This window comes from Clupea harengus, chromosome 12 (assembly GCF_900700415.2).
Source record: "Clupea harengus chromosome 12, Ch_v2.0.2, whole genome shotgun sequence".
Classification (NCBI taxonomy): Eukaryota; Metazoa; Chordata; class Actinopteri; order Clupeiformes; family Clupeidae; genus Clupea; species Clupea harengus.
The window spans coordinates 29,571,961-29,591,932 of NC_045163.1; the positions used below are offsets into that span (position 1 = coordinate 29,571,961).

The 19,972-nt window shown below is 44.8% G+C and overlaps 2 protein-coding genes across 2 annotated transcripts; one reads left to right on the top strand and one right to left on the bottom strand.

The window, feature by feature from the left end:
* Positions 1-643: 643 nt before the first annotated feature.
* On the top strand, positions 644-3,614 carry LOC105903495 (nuclear factor 7, ovary-like). The gene is made up of 3 exons (XM_031577742.1): positions 644-1,253; positions 2,034-2,057; positions 2,567-3,614. The coding sequence occupies exons 1-3, from the start codon at positions 719-721 to the stop codon at positions 3,112-3,114; spliced, it is 1,107 nt and encodes a 368-aa protein (XP_031433602.1). The 5' UTR covers positions 644-718; the 3' UTR covers positions 3,115-3,614.
* A 10,066-nt stretch (positions 3,615-13,680) lies between these two features.
* On the bottom strand, positions 13,681-14,484 carry LOC116222837 (olfactory receptor 10J1-like). The gene has a single exon (XM_031577737.1). The coding sequence runs from the start codon at positions 14,482-14,484 to the stop codon at positions 13,681-13,683; it is 804 nt and encodes a 267-aa protein (XP_031433597.1).
* Positions 14,485-19,972: the final 5,488 nt, after the last annotated feature.

A 19,972-nucleotide genomic window follows, 5' to 3' on the forward strand; every position in this document is an offset into this window, starting at 1 on the left:
GCTGACTTTGTTTCATGGTTAACAGCTTGTATGAGTTTTGAGGTAAACATTTTTTACTAATTCATTTTCTGAAGTAAACTAAATTATAATTGAGTTCTACTTTGTCCCATTGTTTTAATTAAAACAAAATATTAGACATAATTGGTGATGAAGTAGAATAAAAGTAGAAAGGTGAGAAGTAAAAGAGTAAATTAGGAGGTATGAAAACATACATGAAAACAAAATATTGTCTTCTTATATACGACGGCAACAGTCTTTAAGCATTTTCAGCCACAATACTTTTGGAATTTTGCAGTACATGTAGTACCTATCACATAGTATTCAGACGTTGAAGCATTGATTGAGAAATGTTTCCAAATGCAGAAAAAAATAGTAAAGCCAGGTAATATCATCATGTCAAAAATATAGATGAACCCAAGCAATGATTTTCTGCTTTTGATTACAGAAAACAAATCTATTCTAAAATATATGTACTATATGTCAACGCAAAGACTGAACCTATGCAATTATTATCTTGTTTGTGATAACAGAAAGCTTGTTTTAAAGGATATAATACTGTGTAGTGAGATGGAGTCTCAAACTCCCATTATGAAGTATATTCCTACCTGCAATTTAGTTGTACTCTCTCCCATCTTTAGGACGCTGGAAGAGGGCTGCTGTGTGTCTGGGTCTGCTGTGTGCTTTCCTGCTGTCTGCCATCGCTCTTCTCAGTTTCAAAATGATGGAGAACAAACAGTTACAGACCAGCTGCAAAGAGAAACTACAGATGCAGTCAGGTTACGACAACATGACCATAGAATACCAACAGCTACAGATTACTTACAACAACCTCAAAACAGAGAAATCCCAACTGCAGACCAGTTACAGCAAACTCAGCAGAGAGAAACTCCAGTTGCAGGGCAGCTATGATCACCTAAATAGAGAAAAATCAGAATTGCAAACCAGTAATGACCGTTTAAATACAGAGAAATCAAGTTTACAGAGCAGTCACAATAACCTCCTCAGCGAGAAATCACAACTGCAAACAGGATACAACAACCTAACTGAAGAGAAATCCCAGTTACAGATCAGTTACAACAACCTAACTGAAGAGAAATACCAATTACAGACCAGTTACAACAACCTGAATAGAGAGAAATCCCAGTTACAGACCAGTTACAACAACCTGACTAAAGAGAAATCCCAGTTGCAGGACAAATTCCACACCATGGCTGCCGAGAAGGATAAACTGCAGAAGAGACTTTGTAACCTGAGTGAGTGTCCAGATCTGGTTGAATTGGCTTTGGAAGTAAACTTGTTTGGTAGAGTTATGTCTGAATGCAAATATAATTTCATATTTAGCTGATGTGTTACTGGATGCTTCACTTTCAAAATGACAATTCAAATAGAAAAGTAGATGAGTTGAGTTTAGTGAGTGCACATAATAATAGTGTAAGTCTTTTGTCAACCTTTTGGATGTTATGTTAGGCACTGTAAAGATGTTTTTTGATCAGTCAACTTCACCCTTGTAGGGGTTGTCGAATTAATGTTGATATTAGAATTTCTTTATATGTTTATATTTAAATCCCCTTCTAGCATTAGGCTGAGTACACAACCGAGGGGCATATCTGAATAATTTTCTTCCTTTCTTTAACACAGGAATGAAGATTATAAAGTATGCATGTCTTGCCATGGCCATGAAAACATCCTTTTGTTGCTTAATTTGTTAGTATTTTGCAATAATAGCAATGTGCCTGTTTCCACTGTCTGTAGGAAAGCAAAAAGGCAAAAGGATCATCTGAATAGAAAGTCAATCTTTTGCAAATCTTTTGTTGACCTTTAAAGGTGGTAAGGATGCCATGTTAGGCTAAATAAAAGATGTTTTTTGTTCAGTGAGATTCACCCTGGTAGGGGTTGTCAAATTCATATTGATGGTAGAATTTAAATATTCATATTCATAAAATTTCTGTAGATGTTAATATTTAAATTCCTTACTAGCTGAGTATACAACCGAGGGACATATCTGAATAATTGTCTTCCCTTTTTTAACACAGGAATGGAGATTACAAAGTATGCAGGTATGTCTTGCCATGGCCATGAAAACATAATTTTTGTTTCATCTGTTAGTATATTGGAATAATAGCAATATGCTTGTAAGAAGCCAAAAAAGCTCAATTTAGTTTTTTCAGATTCTTATTTTTCAAATGAACAAACCTTGATACGCACACTCACTACAAGATTATTTGGGCAAACACCATATTTTGTGAATATGTATACATAGGGGCCCCTTCAACTGACACATGTCACTTTCTCAAGAACCACTTCAGCTAAAAATCTGAAATGTGGTATACTTACACTCGGTTGGTTACTTTTACATATTGCGATATCTAATTAAGCCAAAAATTAGAAATTGTACTTATGCTTTGCGCATTTTGCTCACATTTTCTAAAGTGCCAATATCTTCTTTAAGCTTTTGAAAACGTCAATTCCTCCAACTTTTTGCCAGTTTGGGTGCTTCACAAAACCTGCTTGGACCCTGATGGTCGCTGCTTGCAACGATATTTACATGTGTTTTACTCTCTTGCAGTGGATGTGACTCTGGATCCTGATACAGCTCACAACTCCCTCATCCTGTCTGGTGATGAGAAACAAGTGAGGCATGGTAACTCATCACAGAATCGACCTGACAACCCCAAGCGCTTTTCTCCTATTGTTAATGTTCTTGGAAAGCAGGGCTTGACCTCTGGTAGATTTTACTATGAGGTTGAGGTCAGTGGGAAGACTGCATGGGCATTAGGAGTAGCCAGAGAGTCCATTAACAGGAAGGGATCCAATCACCTGTCACCTGTCAATGGATACTGGACAGTATGGCTGAGAAATGGGGATTATATGGCACTACTTGATCCTCGTGTTGTTCTCTCCCTTAAAGAGAAGCCAGAGAGGGTGGGGGTGTTTGTGGATTATGAGGCAGGTTTGGTCTCCTTTTATGATGCAGACAGATGGAATCTAATCTACTCTTTCCGGGGTGTCTCCTTCAATGAGAAAATCTATCCATTTTTTTGTCCATTTCTTCATGAAAATGGCACAAACTCATCTCCTCTGATTATCGTCACTCCAATTTTGTGCACAAAATGACTTTTATGAACACTTACTAGCTGGTATTTTATTATGTTTTATTATTTGTTTGTGCTTTTGCTCATCACTTGTAATTAATTGTGCTCTTGTATAGAATTTCTAGTATTTTTTTCATTATTTTGTTATTATTCCTTCTCCTTCTTTTATTCATTTTTACTTGTTTCATTTCCTCATTACTCTTTTCTCCTTTATTTCTTATCTAAACTTTTTATTAATGTATTTACACTGGCAAATGTTGCAACTTAAGTGAGTGTCCACTTATTAATCAATTCTACTGATTTCATTTCAGTTCTACTTTAGTTTGTTGTCTCAGTTATGTTTGATTGTACATATCATATTAAACTGAATGTAGTGACAGGAAATCATTCAGAAACTACAACTTTTTATTGATTTGAAATATATAATTCACTCAGTGGACATAATATCACGGCTCTAAAGCAGTTTGGTACAACTCCTGATGTTTTTCAATGTGCTATACAAATAAAGTTCACTTGACTTGACTTCAATCTAATATTTACATCCACCACTAGATAGCAAAAATGCACCCATTACCCTGTCACCTAAGAATGGACTCTGGACAATATGGCTGAGAAATGGGGATGAGTATATGGCAATAGCTGGTCCCTCTGTTGTTCTCTCCCTTAAAGAGAAGCCAGAGAGGGTGGGGGTGTTTGTGGATTATGAGGCAGGTTTGGTCTCCTTTTATGATGCAGACAGATGGAATCTAATCTACTCTTTCCGGGGTGTCTCTTTCAAGGAGAAAATATATCCATATTTTAGTCCATGTCTTCATGAAAATGGCAAAAACTCATCTCCTCTGATTATCGTCACTCCATTTCCGTGCACAAAGTGACTTTTATTAATGTTAACTTGCTGGTATTTTATTATGCTTTATTGTTTTTACTGCTTTTACTCATCAATTTTAATAAAGCTCTTTTATTGAATTTTAATATCTCCTATTATTTAGTTTTTATTATTTTATTCTTTTTCAATTTTGCATTTGTTCATTTCTTTAATCTCTTTAATCTAATACATTTTTTCAATGTATTTACTTCAGCTTTGAAGCACTCTGGTACAACTCCTGTTGTTTTTAAATGTGCTACACAAATAAAGTTAATTTGACTTGACTTCCATCCAATATTCACATCCACCACTAGGAGACAGAAATGCCTAATTTTCACTGTCATCCAAAATGCAGATTTCTGTATTTGATTGAATATTCCAAAAATATACTACTGTTATACGTGAAAGAAGTTAAGTGCTGATTTGACAGACAAAAACAGCATCTGCAGCACCTTAAAACAAGTTGAAGAATGGTTTAACAAAATTGACAAGTCTGGCCTGCCTGGGAAATATAAGTGCTGGATCTACCAACATGGCCTACTCCAAAGACTTATGTGGCTTCTCACCATCTATGAAGTACCAATAGCATCAGTTGAAGGGATGGAGAGGAAGTTCAACACGCACCTTCGAAGATGGTTGAGAATACCCTCAAGCTTTACATCAGTGGGGCTCTACATAAGGTCGGGTCAGCTGTCGCAACTCAAGGTGCCTGGACAAGGTGGAACCTTCCCAATAGAACCATCACGTGGAGTGAGATGTGGAGGCTGGAGCCGTTCCGTATCTCCTTTATGCTCCAAGCAGTGTACGACACCCTACCGACCCCAGTCAACTTGCACAGGTGGGGGTTGAGGGAGGACCCACTGTGCAGGTTGTGTGGCGGTAACTATCAGGGTGCAAAACAGGGGAGGTATAGGTGGCGCCATGACAAGGTGTTGGCACAGCTCGCAGACATCCTGGAGCAAGAGAGGAGAAAGAAAGGTCCAGCCAAAACAAAACCACTGTTGAGTACCATCACCTTTGTAAAAAAGGGTCAGAGACCAGTCGTCCAAGGCCAAGCCAAGCAAAATCTCCTGCAGACAGTCCAGGGATAGGGATTGGAGGTCGACCTGGGGAGGAAACTCTATTTCCCAGAGGCGGTACTCTCCACAACTCTAAGACCAGACCTTATCATGAGGTCTCTAGAGCAGGGGTTTTCAACCTTTTTGAGCCCAAGGCTGAGAGAGACACTGAGCAGGGACCCCCACCCCCGCCGCCCCAAATTTGGGCCTGATATTCATATAATTTATTTGGAACTAAGTGTCAGTCACACACACAAACACCCCTACACATGTTTGAACAGAATTACAAATTATCTGACACACAACTCGTTTCAATTTATTCTGCTTATTAACCTCATGGTTAAGTGTAGACCGTTCTATCTGCCTAGAGAGTTTACATCAACTGCTGTGACTGCAGCTTATATCCCCCCGGATGCTAACGCTAAGCTGGCAATGAAGGAATTGCATGCTGCCATTAGCAAGCAACAAACTTTACATCCGGAGGCAGCCTTTATTGTTGCGGGTGACTTTAATCACTCCAACCTGAAGACTGTACTCCCCAAATTTCACCAGCATGTCTCCTGTCCCACGAGAGGAGACAAGACTTTGGACCATGTCTACACTAACATGGCTGATGCTTACAAAGCTGACCCCCTCCCCCACCTAGGTCAGTCTGACCACCTCTCTTTGTTTCTTCTCCCGAAATACACACCACTCATCAAACGTGTGAAACCCACAGTGAGGACAGTTAAAGTGTGGCCAGAGGGAGCAGACTCTGCACTACAGCACCGGTTTGGACACACAGACTGGAGTGTGTTTGCCACCCAGGCCACACTGGACTCCCACACGGACATCAACGCCTATGCCTCATCTGTACTGGACTTTATCAACACCAACATCAACAGTGTCACCACCCTCAAACAGATCACCACTTTCCCTAATCAGAAGCCATGGATGAACAGGGAGGTCCGCCTTTTGCTGAAGGCACGCGATACTGCTTTCAGATCAGGTGACACCCAGGCCTACAGTTCATCCAGGGCCGACCTGAAGAGGGGCATCAAAAAGGCCAAGCACAGCTACAAACTCAAGATTGAAGAGCACTTCAATAACAACTCTGACCCCCGACGCATGTGGCAAGGCATCCAGGCCATAACGGACTATAAACCCACCAACACCTCCCCCCAAACCGGCGAAGCATCACTCCCTGATGAGCTTAACAGCTTTTATGCACGATTCGATAGGGACAACCAGGAGGTGGCCATCAAGGCTGTACTCACTACAGACAACCAGCCCCTCACACTCTCCTCCACCGACGTGTGTGCTGCACTGAGCAGGACTAATGCACGAAAGGCTGCTGGCCCTGATGGCATCCCTGGACGGGTGCTCAGGGCCTGTGCTGGGCAGCTGACTGAGGTCTTGACTGACTTATTCAACCTGTCACTGGCCCAAGCAGCTGTCCCCACGTGCTTCAAGACCACCTCCATCGTGCCGGTGCCAAAGCACTCCAAAGCAGCGAGCCTTAATGACTTTCGCCCAGTTGCACTCACTTCAACCATCATGAAGTGCTTCGAGAGGCTGGTCCTGGCTCATCTTAAAACATGCCTACCACCCACACTGGACCCCCTCCAATTCGCCTACCGCCAGAACAGGAGCACGGAGGATGCCATCTCCACGGCACTACACTCCGCCCTTTCCCACCTGGACAACAGTAACACATATGCGAGACTGTTGTTCATAGACTTCAGCTCTGCATTTAACACCATAATCCCCTCCAAACTGATCACTAAACTCAGTGATCTAGGCATCAACACCTCCCTCAGAAACTGGATTCTGGACTTCCTAACCAACAGACCCCAGTCTGTCAGGTTAGACAACAACACCTCCTCAACCCTCATCCTGAACACTGGTGTCCCACAGGGCTGCGTGCTGAGCCCTCTCCTCTACTCCCTCTTCACCCACGACTGCACAGCTGTACATGGTTCTAATACCATTGTAAAGTTTGCAGACGACACAACGGTGATTGGCCTCATCAGCAACAACGATGAGTCGGCCTACAGGGAGGAGGTTCAGCACCTGGCAGAGTGGTGTGCCAATAACAACCTGGCTCTCAACACCAAGAAGACCAAGGAGCTCATTGTGGACTTCAGGAGGACCAAAGGTGGCGCACACACCCCGATCTGTATCAACGGGACGGAGGTGGAGCGTGTCGCCAGCTTTAAATTCCTGGGTGTCCACATCTCCGAGGACCTCTCTTGGACCCTCAACACCTCAACCATAGTCAAGAAGGCTCACCAGCGTCTCTTCTTTCTGAGGAGATTGAAGAAGGCCCATCTGTCTCCTAAGATACTGGTGAACTTCTACCGCTGCACCATTGAGAGCATCCTCACCAACTGCATCTCAGTCTGGTTTGGCAGCTGCTCTGTTGCGGACCGCAAAACACTCCAGAGGGTAGTGAAAACTGCCCAACGCATCACTGGCTCCCCACTCCCCACCATCGATGCTGCCCAGCGCAAGAGATGTCTGCGGAAGGCGCGCAGCATCGAGAAGGACAGCTCCCATCCCAACCACAGACTGTTTGCCCTCCTCCCCTCAGGGAGGCGCTACAGGGCCCTCCGTTCCCGGACCAGCAGGCTCAGGAACAGCTTCTTCCCTGCGGCTGTCACCCTGTTGAACTCTGCACCACGGTGATAGTTCCCCCTGGCTACCCCCTCACACTCCTTCCTGTATTCCCCCTCTCTACCCTGGCTTGACTGCCACACACCTACCTCCAGCCACTGAACATTTGCACTAAATTGTTCATTGTATATATCTATTTATGTTAAATTGTTGTCATCCATATTCATCGTACTTATATCTTATCATGTCTCCTACCTCATTTATAACTTATAACCTCTACTGCCACCTTCACCTGTACTTCATCTGCACTTTACACATATCTATATCACATCTGCACTAATCACCTTTATTGCTGCTCATGTTCTTACTGCTCATACCACTTATATCTTATGTCATACTGTATATACCATATTTATCTATATTTATATTACCATTTGCACATACTCTGCACTCTTCTACTTTGCACTTCTGGTTAGATGCTAACTGCATTTCGTTGCCTCAGTACCTGTACTCTGTGCAATGACAATAAAGTTGAATCTAATCTAATCTTATTATTGACATTTTATTATTGACTGTTTATTATTGACATTGTATCCCTTACAGTTAGCCATCACTCTGTATTCAATTAGGGAGGGACAAAGAATTAGCTTGAGAAGCTTAAGTATGGATGAAATATCTCATACCGAGTGAGAGATCTGACGTTTGAGAATTCATCATTCATGTCTTTGGCAACAACATTCTCCCTATGAATGACATTAAAAACGCTCCAACTACTTTCAGTTTTAAATCTAGACTAAAGACCAAACTTTTCTCAGATGCCTTCTGCTAACTGGCCATGAACAGTTCCTTTGAAGCATTACTGTAGTAGACTAGTGATTGTTATTATTCTTTTTATGCTTTTATTTCCTATATTTTACTGTTTTTATGCCTTAATGTTCTCATGCTTTTATTTTCTATAATTTACTGTTCCCTATCGCAGCTGGACTGCGATATAACAGATGGGACATGACGTAGTCATGGCACCAATCGAAGCATTATTCATTCACGCCTGAAAGGCCGCGATTCATCCATTCCCTCTCCTGAGCCCGCCCCCTCAGGAGCCTATAAATTGGGAAGCACACGGTCGAATCGTTCTCTTAAGAAACTTCGACTCGAAATGATCAATCCAAGCACTTCGTTCCCCGCTCCGTTAAGTTTTTTCTTTGTGTGCTTTTACTCTTTTTGAGTTGGTGAGTTATTCGGGTTCTTACCCTCACTAGCTCTGAGTGCTACAAGTTCGACTTACTATTAAGAAAGTAGAGTCGCTATCCTAGCTGGTTAGCTGGGTAAGTCTCTGACTAGCCTGCTAGCTTCTTGCTACCCAACATTCAGCTTGTGAAATTAACTTTCTTTCTCATTTCAGACTTACCCCGACTGCGGGCACGCCAGGGACAGAGGCGACAGCCACCGCCTTTGCGTGGCCTGCCTTGGCAGGGCCCACGCGGAGGCGGCTCTCAATGGCGGCGACCCGGCCTGCGACATCTGCGCTGGCATGACGCTAGCAAGGGCTAACAAGCGTCTGGCGTTCTGGGAGCGCGCAGATGCTAAGAAGGCAACGCCAGCTCCGTCCAGGGGAATCCCCCCTGTAGGACTGTGCGTCCCTTCAGCCCCAGGCAGCGTGGTGTTAGGCAGCCGCAGCCGCACCCGCTAGCCTCTCCCTGTCTCCGTCGCCTGCCAGCCTGGTGGCCGCGGACCACGAGGCGGTGGAGCTACCTCCAGGTTGCGAAGACCAGCCTGTGCCAGAGCTGGACCGGCCTGGATAACGAGAGTCTGCTCGACTTCTCAGACGAGCACGCCTCGGATGAGGAGGAGATGCAGCTCAGCTTGAATGTGAAGCCGCGGGCAACCTCTCCCCCGGCTACATCCAGGACCTTGGGCCAGCAGCTCCACGAGGTGGCGCTGAGGGCGGCGAGCTGCCTCGGTCTCCCTCTCCCTCCCCCTCCCAGCGTGCAGGCTTCACTGCTGGACGGGGAGTTCTACGCTGGTCCAGCCGTAGCAGCCCCCAGCCCCATCCCCTTTTTTGCGGAGGTGCATGGGGAGCTTAAGACCACGGGAGCCACTCCCTACTCGGGACGTGCCCCGGTGCCGGGCTTTGCTGCCTACCTACACCTCGACCAGGCCAAGGAGAGCGGCTACCTCTCCTTCCCGCCGGTGGAGGACACGGTGGCGGGCTATCTCTCACCCGCCTCCCCCACGATGCGCCTCGGCCAGAGACCCCTCCTGCCCACACGAGTGGCCAGGCACCAGCCGGCTCTGGCCAAAAAGGCTTATTTGGCTGCTGGGCAGGCTGCATGTTCCACGAACACTGCAGCGCTCCTACAGCGCTACCAGGCAAACTCCTGACGGAGTTGGCCGCGTCGCTGGGGGATGGGCACGAGACGGTGATGGAGCTCCGCAGGGCAACGGACCTGTCGCTCCGCCTCACCCGCTGCACCTCCCAGGCCCTGGGAAGGGTCATGGGGGCCTCTGTGGCAACGCAGAGGTCTCTCTGGTTGACCCTGGCTAAACTCACAGACAGGGAGAAGGCGCCGCTGCTGGACGCCCCAGTCAGCGTCCATGGCGTCTTCGGAGAGGCCGTGGGCACGATGGCTGCTAAGTTCGAGGAACAGCAGAAGAGCCGTGAGGCCTTCCAGGCGTGGATGTCTCACTCCAGTGGCTCGGAGCAGCAGTCCCCCTCGGGGCAGAAGACCCCGACTCCAGGTCAGAATCGGAGTGGTTTACGCTCCCCAGCACCTCCGGCCAAGATACCCACCCGGTGAGGCTGGCAGAGGCACCCCTTCCGCCCCGCCGCTCAGTCACCTCAGCTCAGAGCGCAGCCCAAGCCCCACGGCAGCATGCTGCTCGCCGGGGGAAGGGCCAGGGCAGACCGCCGGCCACCTGATCCGATCCGTCGGCCGCCAAAAAGACAGGGGGAGCGGTTGCTCTCATGCAAAATTCATGTCAAGCACGGTAAACAGGTTCCCACAAGCACCACATCCAAATGTCACGACCACTGCCCCAGTAGGCGCAGCGTTAAGGCATGTGTAACTCCCCCCGCGGTGCACACACTGCACTCGCACCCTCCATTTTTTTTCAAAACCATGAGGGGTCAACCCCAGATCTCGTCCCCCTCCCTAGGCGGAGCGGGCGCAGATCTAGGTTTAGACTTATTGACCATGAGCGGGTTAGTTCCCGACCTATTCAACTCAAAGCCCAGCCTGGCAGGCTGCGCGGAGAGTTGGCGCGCATGCGCTGCGTCACCATGGGTACTAAAAACAATCACAGCGGGTTACACGCTGCAGTTCGCCTGCCCCGATTCGGAGGGGTGGTCCAATCAGTGGTGCCGCAGGGACAGTCTCATTTCCTACGAAAAGAAATAGACTCCCTGCTCCAAAAAGAAGCGATAAGTGTGGTGCCTCCCGAGGAGGCAGACTCAGGCTTCTACAGCAGATACTTCCTGGTCCCCAAAAAGGACGGGAACTATCGGCCAATATTAGATCTACGTGTGTTGAACAGAGCGCTTATGCCGTTGAAGTTCAGAATGCTGACTCCCCGCCGGCTAGTTCAGTTCATAAGACCAAACGATTGGTTCATCACGATAGACCTAAAGGATGCTTACTTCCACGTCCCGATCCAATCCAGACATCAGAGATTTCTGAGGTTTGCGATCAGAGGAATAGCATACCAGTTCCACGCACTCCCGTTCGGTCTGGCTCTGGCACCGAGGGTTTTCACAAAGTGCGTGGAAGCAGCCATCGCCCTGTTGCGACAACGAGGCCTACGTTTGTTCAACTATTTGGACGATTGGCTTTGCGCTCGCTCAAGAGCAGCAGCGGTACAAGACTGCCATCTAGTGGTGGCACACTTGTACCGCCTCGGCTTTGTGATAAGCAAGGAAAAAAGCGTTCTGCGCCCAGGCCAAACCGCACATTTCCTATGCATGTATCTAGACTCCACCTCAATGAAGGTCAGTCTGTCTCAAGACCGAATAAAAGCCATCAGATCATGCATGCATCAGTTCAAGCTGGGACGAGAAGTCTCGTCCCTGTGCTGCCAAAGACTGCTGGGAATGATGGCATCAGCCGCAATCGCTCTCCCTCTGGGGATGTTGCGTATGCAGCCTTTTCAGATATGGTATCTCTCCTTAAAACCTAGTTCTACCAAGGACAGACACCACAGAATAGCGGTGACCTCCAGATGCAGGAAAGCCCTGTCAATCTGGAGAACCCCGCAGTTCTTCGCGGCGTCGGGCCCCATGGGCATTGTGACGCACCGCGTAGTGGTGACCACAGACGCCTCCACAAAAGGGTGGGGGGCAGTCTGCGAGGGGAGGTTTGTGAACGGTCGCTGGTCTGCAGCAGAAGCCGAGTCACATATAAATGTGTTAGAACTGCGAACGGTCATCCTGGCACTGCGGCACTTTCTGCCCAAGTTAAGTGGTCGGCATGTGTTGGAAGGATGGACCGCCAAGGCGGAGTGCGCTCCCTGTCGTTGTATCACTGGGCGAACCGCCTGCTCCTGTGGGCAGCGGTTCACATCCGTTCCCTCAGAGCAGTTCATATTCCAGGCCACCTCAACTACGGGGCGGACCTGTTATCGAGGGGTGACCCTCAGGCAGCAGATTGGTGTCTACACCCTCAGGTGATGGATCAGATTTGGCTGCGTTTTTACAGGGCCCAGGTGGATCTGTTTGCCAACAGACAGAACACCTGCTGCCCACTCTGGTTCTCGCTAGGGGGCGACAACCCTTCACTGGGCGTGGACGCACTGAGCCACCAGTGGCCGAGCTTGCGTCTGTACGCGTTTCCCCCGGTCCCGCTCCTCCAGCAGGTGCTGTGCAGGATAGCGGACGAGGGCAGGGAGTTGCTGTTAATAGCCCCCCACTGGCCCAGTCAGCCGTGGGTGGCGGATCTGATCAATATGTCAGTGCTACCGCCTTGGGAGCTGCCTCTTCGGAAAGACCTCCTATCACAGGCGCACGGGACAGTTTGCCATCCCCAACCAGAACTGTGGCGTCTCAGGGCCTGGCACCTGAAAGCACTGGGGCATTCAGACAATCAGATCAGCTGTTTGTGTGCTTTGGCACACGTGCAAAAGGCAGACCTCTATCAAAACTGAGCCTCTCCCGTTGGATAGTAGATGCTATCGTGTTATCATATACGAGTTTGTCTTTAGATCCCCCGGAGAAGTTGCATGCGCACTCTACGCGGGGGGTCTCTTCTTCCTGGGCCTTACTGAAAGGAGTCTCAGTGGAAGAAATTTGTAAAGCTGCAAGCTGGAGTTCTCGCCACACTTTTATTAGATTCTATATGTTAGATGTGGCTGAACCTAGTTTTTTACAAGGTGTTCTACAGGCAGCCGATCTTTGAATCCCCTGGCCTGAGAACGATATAGTGATGTATGTGTTTATAAACGTCTACGTGTTACGTTGCGAATGAACCATTCTAGGGTTGGTTTCCTACAGGCGGGGGATCACTGATCCCTTTCGCCTATGTATAAAGGATGTGCCCTGTAATGTTCACCACCAGCTGCTGTATGAACCTCTAGGAGGGCAAAAGCAATGTGTAAGTTGGTGTGTGTGATTGGCTGCCACTGTATTATCACGCGTGAATCTGTTATATCGCAGTCCAACTGCGATAGGGAACGTCTCGGTTACTTACGTAACCTCGGTTCCCTAAGCAGGGACCAGATATAACAAGGGTTGCGTGTACACTGTTGCTCTTGGATTGTAATTCTACGCTCAGTTTCCTTTCCAAGATTTTACAGAGAAAATAATAGGAAATCTAATTTAGGACAATATTTTGAATGTGTCTTTTATGAAATAGAAGAATGTTTCCAAGTATGTATAGATTTTACATAATCTATGTGAAGATTTCAAGTTTCCATACGATTAAAGTTGATTCAGAAATATTCTGAGATTCCTCTAACTGTGTGTATTTTTTTTACCAAATACTTGCAAAATTCTCAGCCTTAAATGTTTAGTCTGTAGGCCGTAAATTATAGGATTTAAATGGGCAGGTACAACATGAAAAAGAACAGCAACAAGTTTTTTTTAAATTCTGTGTTCTGGGAACCGATGCATGATGATGACAATGTATCCAGTCAGTAGCATTATCAGATACAAGACTAAATGACTGGCACAAGTTTGAATGGCTTTGCTGTTGAGTTCTGCATTTTTTTTAGTCCTGCATATGATAGCAATTCTAATGTATGTGACAGCAACAATACCCATTGACGAGGAAAGCAGCACCACAGTGTAAAACAGCCCATATATATTATTAATAGACACATCATCACAAGATAACTTGAACAAGGAAGCATTATCACAATAAAAATTTGGAACAACTGATGTACAACGAGACAACCTGACACTGAGGCTCACTAACACACCTACTAGGACAACTGAAACAGCCCAGGCAGACACAGACAAGGTCACAACTGCCTTAGCTGTCATTATTGCACTGTATCTCAGTGGATTGCATATAGCCACGTACCTATCAATGGCCATTATGATCAGTATGGTGTGTGATGCAGAGCCATATGTTTGGGTGAAAAAGGCCTGTGTAACACACGCATTATAAGACATAAACCTGTTTTTAGAAACCATGTCATACAATAGATGGGGGAGTAAGATTGTGCTACCAAGGATATCATTGACAGACAAGTTGCAGAATAGCAAGTACATGGGTTCGTGTAAGCTTCTCTCTGCAATTATGATAACAACAACACAAACATTGGTTATTATCAGTGCAATATAGACAAAGAGCAATGTGAAAAACACTGGATATGTGGATGACTCAGAAAGGTCTAATTCTTCCAGTACAAGAATGTCACTGACAGATGAAATGTTTTCCATCCTTGTACCCTGCCCACCTGTGGAAACAGAATAAAAACCAAACAGTATTTCTTTCTTTTCATACAGCTTGTCAAAAGATGTGTTTGTCTATGGGTTTATGTTGTCAATATCTTGTGATTTGGCTAGGATTAAGAATAGAACACTTATACATATAGCCTACCTTTAGTAGCAATGGATAATAATCTAAGTCTTTCTCTGAGGCTTGTCTTGCAGAACTACTTACATCATACCTTCTCTGACAGCCCTTGACCGTGATCCTCTGAAAGTCAGCAGGAGGTGGTGGCAGGAGAAACAAGAGTCTCAGGCCCTCTGCAGGCCAACAGCATGACATTCATGTGGGAACTAAAGAGGCCATTTAAATGAATTCATTTCATTTGAACTATGTAAGATAAGGGGCACTATTTTCATGGGTGATTATGTTAAGGTGCCAGGTACCATGCAAACCTGTCTTTTCGTGCTATGCACAGGACACACTGTCCATGGTTCAACGTGTTTCCATAATGGTCCTCATTCATGAAGTTTCACAGTACAGTTAGCGCCACACACACATTTCACCAACAATTTTAGTTTTTATCACTGTCATCTTTGATGTACCTATTTGTGTCACATCTGGTCAAAGACATTAGCTGGGTTTCCATTCAACTCATTTGTATGGAGCCCACTAAGGGTCATGGTGGGATATTTTTCTTTACTTATGATGATGATGAGGATTTTCTTTTTCAGCTACTTTTGCATTCCCTCACAATCATTTGCATTCCTTCTCAATACTTTTAGGTTCTCTTCCTCCCTCCCTGACCTCCATCAGTAAAACTTTACTGATTCTATGAGCTGATCTATGTCGTGGCGTAGCATGTTAGTGGAAAATTGAAGAATAGTGGGATAGCAAAGGGATTGTGAGGTAACAGAAAATATAGGCTTTAGAGTATGGAGCAATGTGAAACTAGCCTAATCAGTGCAGGTCGCTTCGGGTCCTGATTTCTGGATGGGAGACGGTACAAATTCAAAGTAAAAGCCCATGAATACTGTGGTATAACAGCACAAACGAAAAGATTTTAGTTTGATTTAATCCATAGAGCGGTAAAGCATTTTGACATTTAATGCTCTAAAAACATATGTAGGCCTAACACATCGCCCCCTTGCACCAATGTTGTTGTGCTTTAGTGTGGCATATCAAACTACGCCAATTTCACAATTGTTTCAGAGAAATGTCTCACCTTAAAATAAAAACCATAGCATGCCTCCTTGCTTAAGACACTTGTGTCACTGCACAATGAAGTACACAAAAATACTCACTACATCTCACGGATTTTCATTCCCAATAGCATGGAAGAATAAGTCCAATAGACTGATGCTGCAAAAGTTGTTAGGCTGGGAAAACTACAAATTGTACCCCCTCAATACAGTTGTACATTTTTTTTCCTACTTCTCCTACTGCATCTTGGCGTGGTACTCCAGTTGCACTGAGGCAGACAAGAGAGCCCTCCAAAGGGTCATCAACACAGCCCAAAAAATCACTGGCTACTTACTGCCCTCCCTGGAATTCATTGCCTGCTCCGGCTACCTTGGCAGGGCCAATAACATCTTGAAAAACTCCTCTCACCCAGGCCACCACCTGTTTACTCTCCTGCCCTCGGGCAGACGGTACAGGTCCTCTAGAGCAAGGACCACGCGTCTAAAGGACAGTTTTTTCCCGAAGGCCATCAGAACATTAAATACTGACATGCACTTAACATAGAATTTCATCATGCAATATTAATACACTTATCACTTTATTGACTGCAAGGTCATATATGCCATCTCAGTCACCTTACACATGTGTATAAACAAAACTGTTACTGTATTTATTGTAAAGCTCCTCAGGGATGTACTGTTGCTGTATTTATTGTTCCTCAGGGAAGTACTTTAATCTATACCACCTCACTTTGTTGAACTCCTAATATATATATATATATATATATATATATTTTTTTTAAGCTATTTGTATTTAGCTAGTTGTACTATTGTTGTGTTGTATGTTGTTGTTGGCCCTCGTCGCACCTACAGGAGCAGCTTTCCAAATTTCGTTGGATGCGAATACAATGACAATAAAGGCTTTTCTATTTTCTATTCTATTCTTTATTGGAAAGTGAACAACATGATTCTGAAAAAAAAAATGGGGAATTGTCGTCCGCGTGGCATCCACAGCCTTTCAAGCTTGTGGCCTGTTGATCTCTATAGGCTGAATTGACATACACTGATACTGCAAAAGTTGTTAGGCTGAGAAAACTACAAATTATACCCCTTCAAAATAGGGGTAAATCTCTCAGACAGCACATGGTCTACTGTGAAGGAGGGTATTTACAGATACCAGGTACAACATGCCTTGAGTGTTGCAGCTGTCACCAGCCAGTTATGCATTTTGTTGTATCTTGTTGCTCAGGATCTATGGTTAGGCAGTTGTTATATTATTAAAAATGTTTTATTGATTAACACTTAAGATGTTATTTACCAATGTATGTATATCCATTATGCCACACTCAACATACTAAAACACCCTGTATCTTAATGAAATGTAGAGACTGAAATCATCCTCTCTGTAAGATCTGGCTGCATGGAGTGGATGATGGTCAAAGAGCTTGTTCACATCAACAATTGCCATGTGGAGAGTAAAAATATATGCAAAGAAATGTTCAAGGAATTGGTCAAAACCAAATGTTGTGGAAGTTGCAGATAACCCTTTTGAAGAAACCATGTTTCGCTTCAAAACACATTATCCAAAACTGTATCAAAGGTTCCTGTTCTATATGGCCCTTAGGGACCATGCACACGTACACGTTAGAATGCGTTGATCCAACGGATGGCGGAGGAGGAGTCTGGCGCATTGGGGTTGTGTTGATACCAGACGTTATAGTGAGATTGACAGGTCAACAAACCAATCACGCCACTAGCAAGCTGTTTACCTTGTAAGTAGTAGCATGCTAACATTTGATAGAATGAAGGACAAATTAGTTGTGAATACTATCACCGAGTTTGAAAGGTATTGGTCAGGTAATAGCCGAGTGACAGCTGATTTGCCTTCTGATTTGACAGTAGCCTACTGCTGTGTGTTTTAAGCAAATGAAATGTGGAATGTTTACAAACGGGCACCTGCTATCGTTGATTATACAGTAAATAAGCTGCGAAATTAAACAAAAACACATCACAGTTAAAGTTGTATTAGTATTGATTGATTTACATCGATATGAATGGATGACATGACTAACAAGTGGTGAAAAATGAATTTGAAAGTAGCCTATTTGTTTGGTGAATTAGCGCATTCTCTCCAAACTGACGCAGTGAAAGTTTTTTTATGTCAACACAGTGGCAACTGTTCTATCATCTGCAGATACATAAGTGGTTCCCCAAGGGTTGTGCATGTTGCAAAGCAATTCAACGCCAGAACTGTAGGTTTTATTTTGAGTGAAGTAAGCGTATTTATTGCAGCGGGACAAAGGAAAAAAACTTACCGGAGCATGAAAGTGTAGTGGGCGAAAGGCTTGATGTTATGAATACATGTGATATGAAACATGAAATACAAAGGTTGGCAATTCAGTACCAGTGGTGAAAAAGACAGATCACATGATGCAGAAGTTCGTTTATTAATACATATTTTAATGACGGCCACAGCGCTTTAAAACGTCGTGTTTATAAGTTACATTATTCGAAGGTGAAAGACAGAAGGCGAGAGAATCGGCAGGTGTACCTGTGAAGTGGAGTTAACTTGCGGCCCACACCACTGTATTACAAACACTGACAACACACACACATAATGACCTGGCGATTCTCTGGCCTTTTATCTTTCACTTTTGTATGTAACTTATGTCAATAAACAAACTTCTACATCGTGTGAAGCAGACACGTTATAGTGACCATTTATCCTGAGTGTCCCTTTGTTAAGTCACGTTGTTGGCGTTGACTGGGGGTTCTTTGACGCTTGTGGTGTGAAAATAAATTAAATCCAAAGCGGTCCAAGTACAGTTCCAAGTGGTTGGTTTATTAACAAAATGGATGGTACAACTTGTGGTTAGTGAATAAATCAATAAATAAAGTTTCAGAGCACAAAGAGCAGCGAGGCCTATCCTCCAGCAAAATAATCAGACAGCAAGGTCAAAAGCTGTGTGCTCCTAGTCAGCCGCACCTCCAACAGTTCACTCTCCTATTTATTGGCCTTTTGACCTGTAGAGGGCACAAATTCTCAGAAAATAGAAATAAATGCAAGCATTAAAATAACGTATAAAATAAATACAGAAATGGCTCCTACACACGTTGACTTCACTTCTTATTAAGATATTTTAAATATGGAATGTTCAATGTCTTATCCTGCTGATGTGTCCGGCCGACCTGAGCCCTAGTATGATTTCTAAATATTTTTCGAAGACGGCCTGGCTGGTCGGGTCCCGTTGGGAGAGGTGAGGAGGTATGAACATTTATACAACCCCAATGATCTCGGTTGCCATCATTCACTGTGTAAGTGGACAACAAGACATGGTAAATAAACAAACCAACGACTTCCACACACAAAGACGTCATTCTCTAGGTCGTCTTTGACAAAAAACGTTACTCCACCTATTGTTCTGGCGGTGAATTGCTTTGCAACACGAGCAACCCTTTAGGAACCATGAATTGAAACGAGTACATCGACACAACAGCGTGAAAAGCCGCAGCCGCTGTTGCAGAAACATGCTGGCACCTTTACAGAGCATTCACAACTTTGCGTTGCGTTGCACTTTTAATGGGGTGACGTCATCCTTTGCCGAACTGAATTGTGGCTCCGTTGGGTTCCCTTGCGTTGCGTTTCATGCTTTGCTTGCGGCATGAGTTGAAGAATGTTCAACTTTTCTTGAGGCAAAGCACGTGTCAGCCAATCAAATTGCCTTTCATGCATAACTGACAGCACAGGCGCTAGCCAATCAGATCCCGTATATGGTCACGTCTAAAATGCTTGCTGTTCTTCTGTTGGACAGGTAATTATCTGGTTTGTTTTAGGGGGAATTTGTTATTTGCCTGAACTATGTAGCCAATGTAACTTAATGTATTACCCCAGCGCTACCGCTAGTAGACTGTAGCTATGCGTACACCTACTTTGTATGTAATCTCACATACTTAGCACCAGCAGAACCCACAACAGTGGCAGTACACAGAATAGTTTCCCCAGAACCCAGAGTCAGTCTCATCGGAGGACACACCAGTGAGAACACATAGAACTTACCTGTGCACTCTTTGAATGTCTAGTGGATTAATCATAAGGCATTGCTTTCATGACGGTATAAACTACAGGTCAGGCACATTTGTGATGTGGAAACTGCACTGGCTGATGCCCTGTCCTGCTGATGGCTTGGGGCTTCAAAAGAGCTACCTACCTGCTAGAGTGTATGTACATTAATGTTTACTTCTCACTGATCTGAATGACTTTACCTACTTGCTGCTGACTCCTGTCTTCCCTCCTATCCCGTTTCATTCTGTCTCTCTA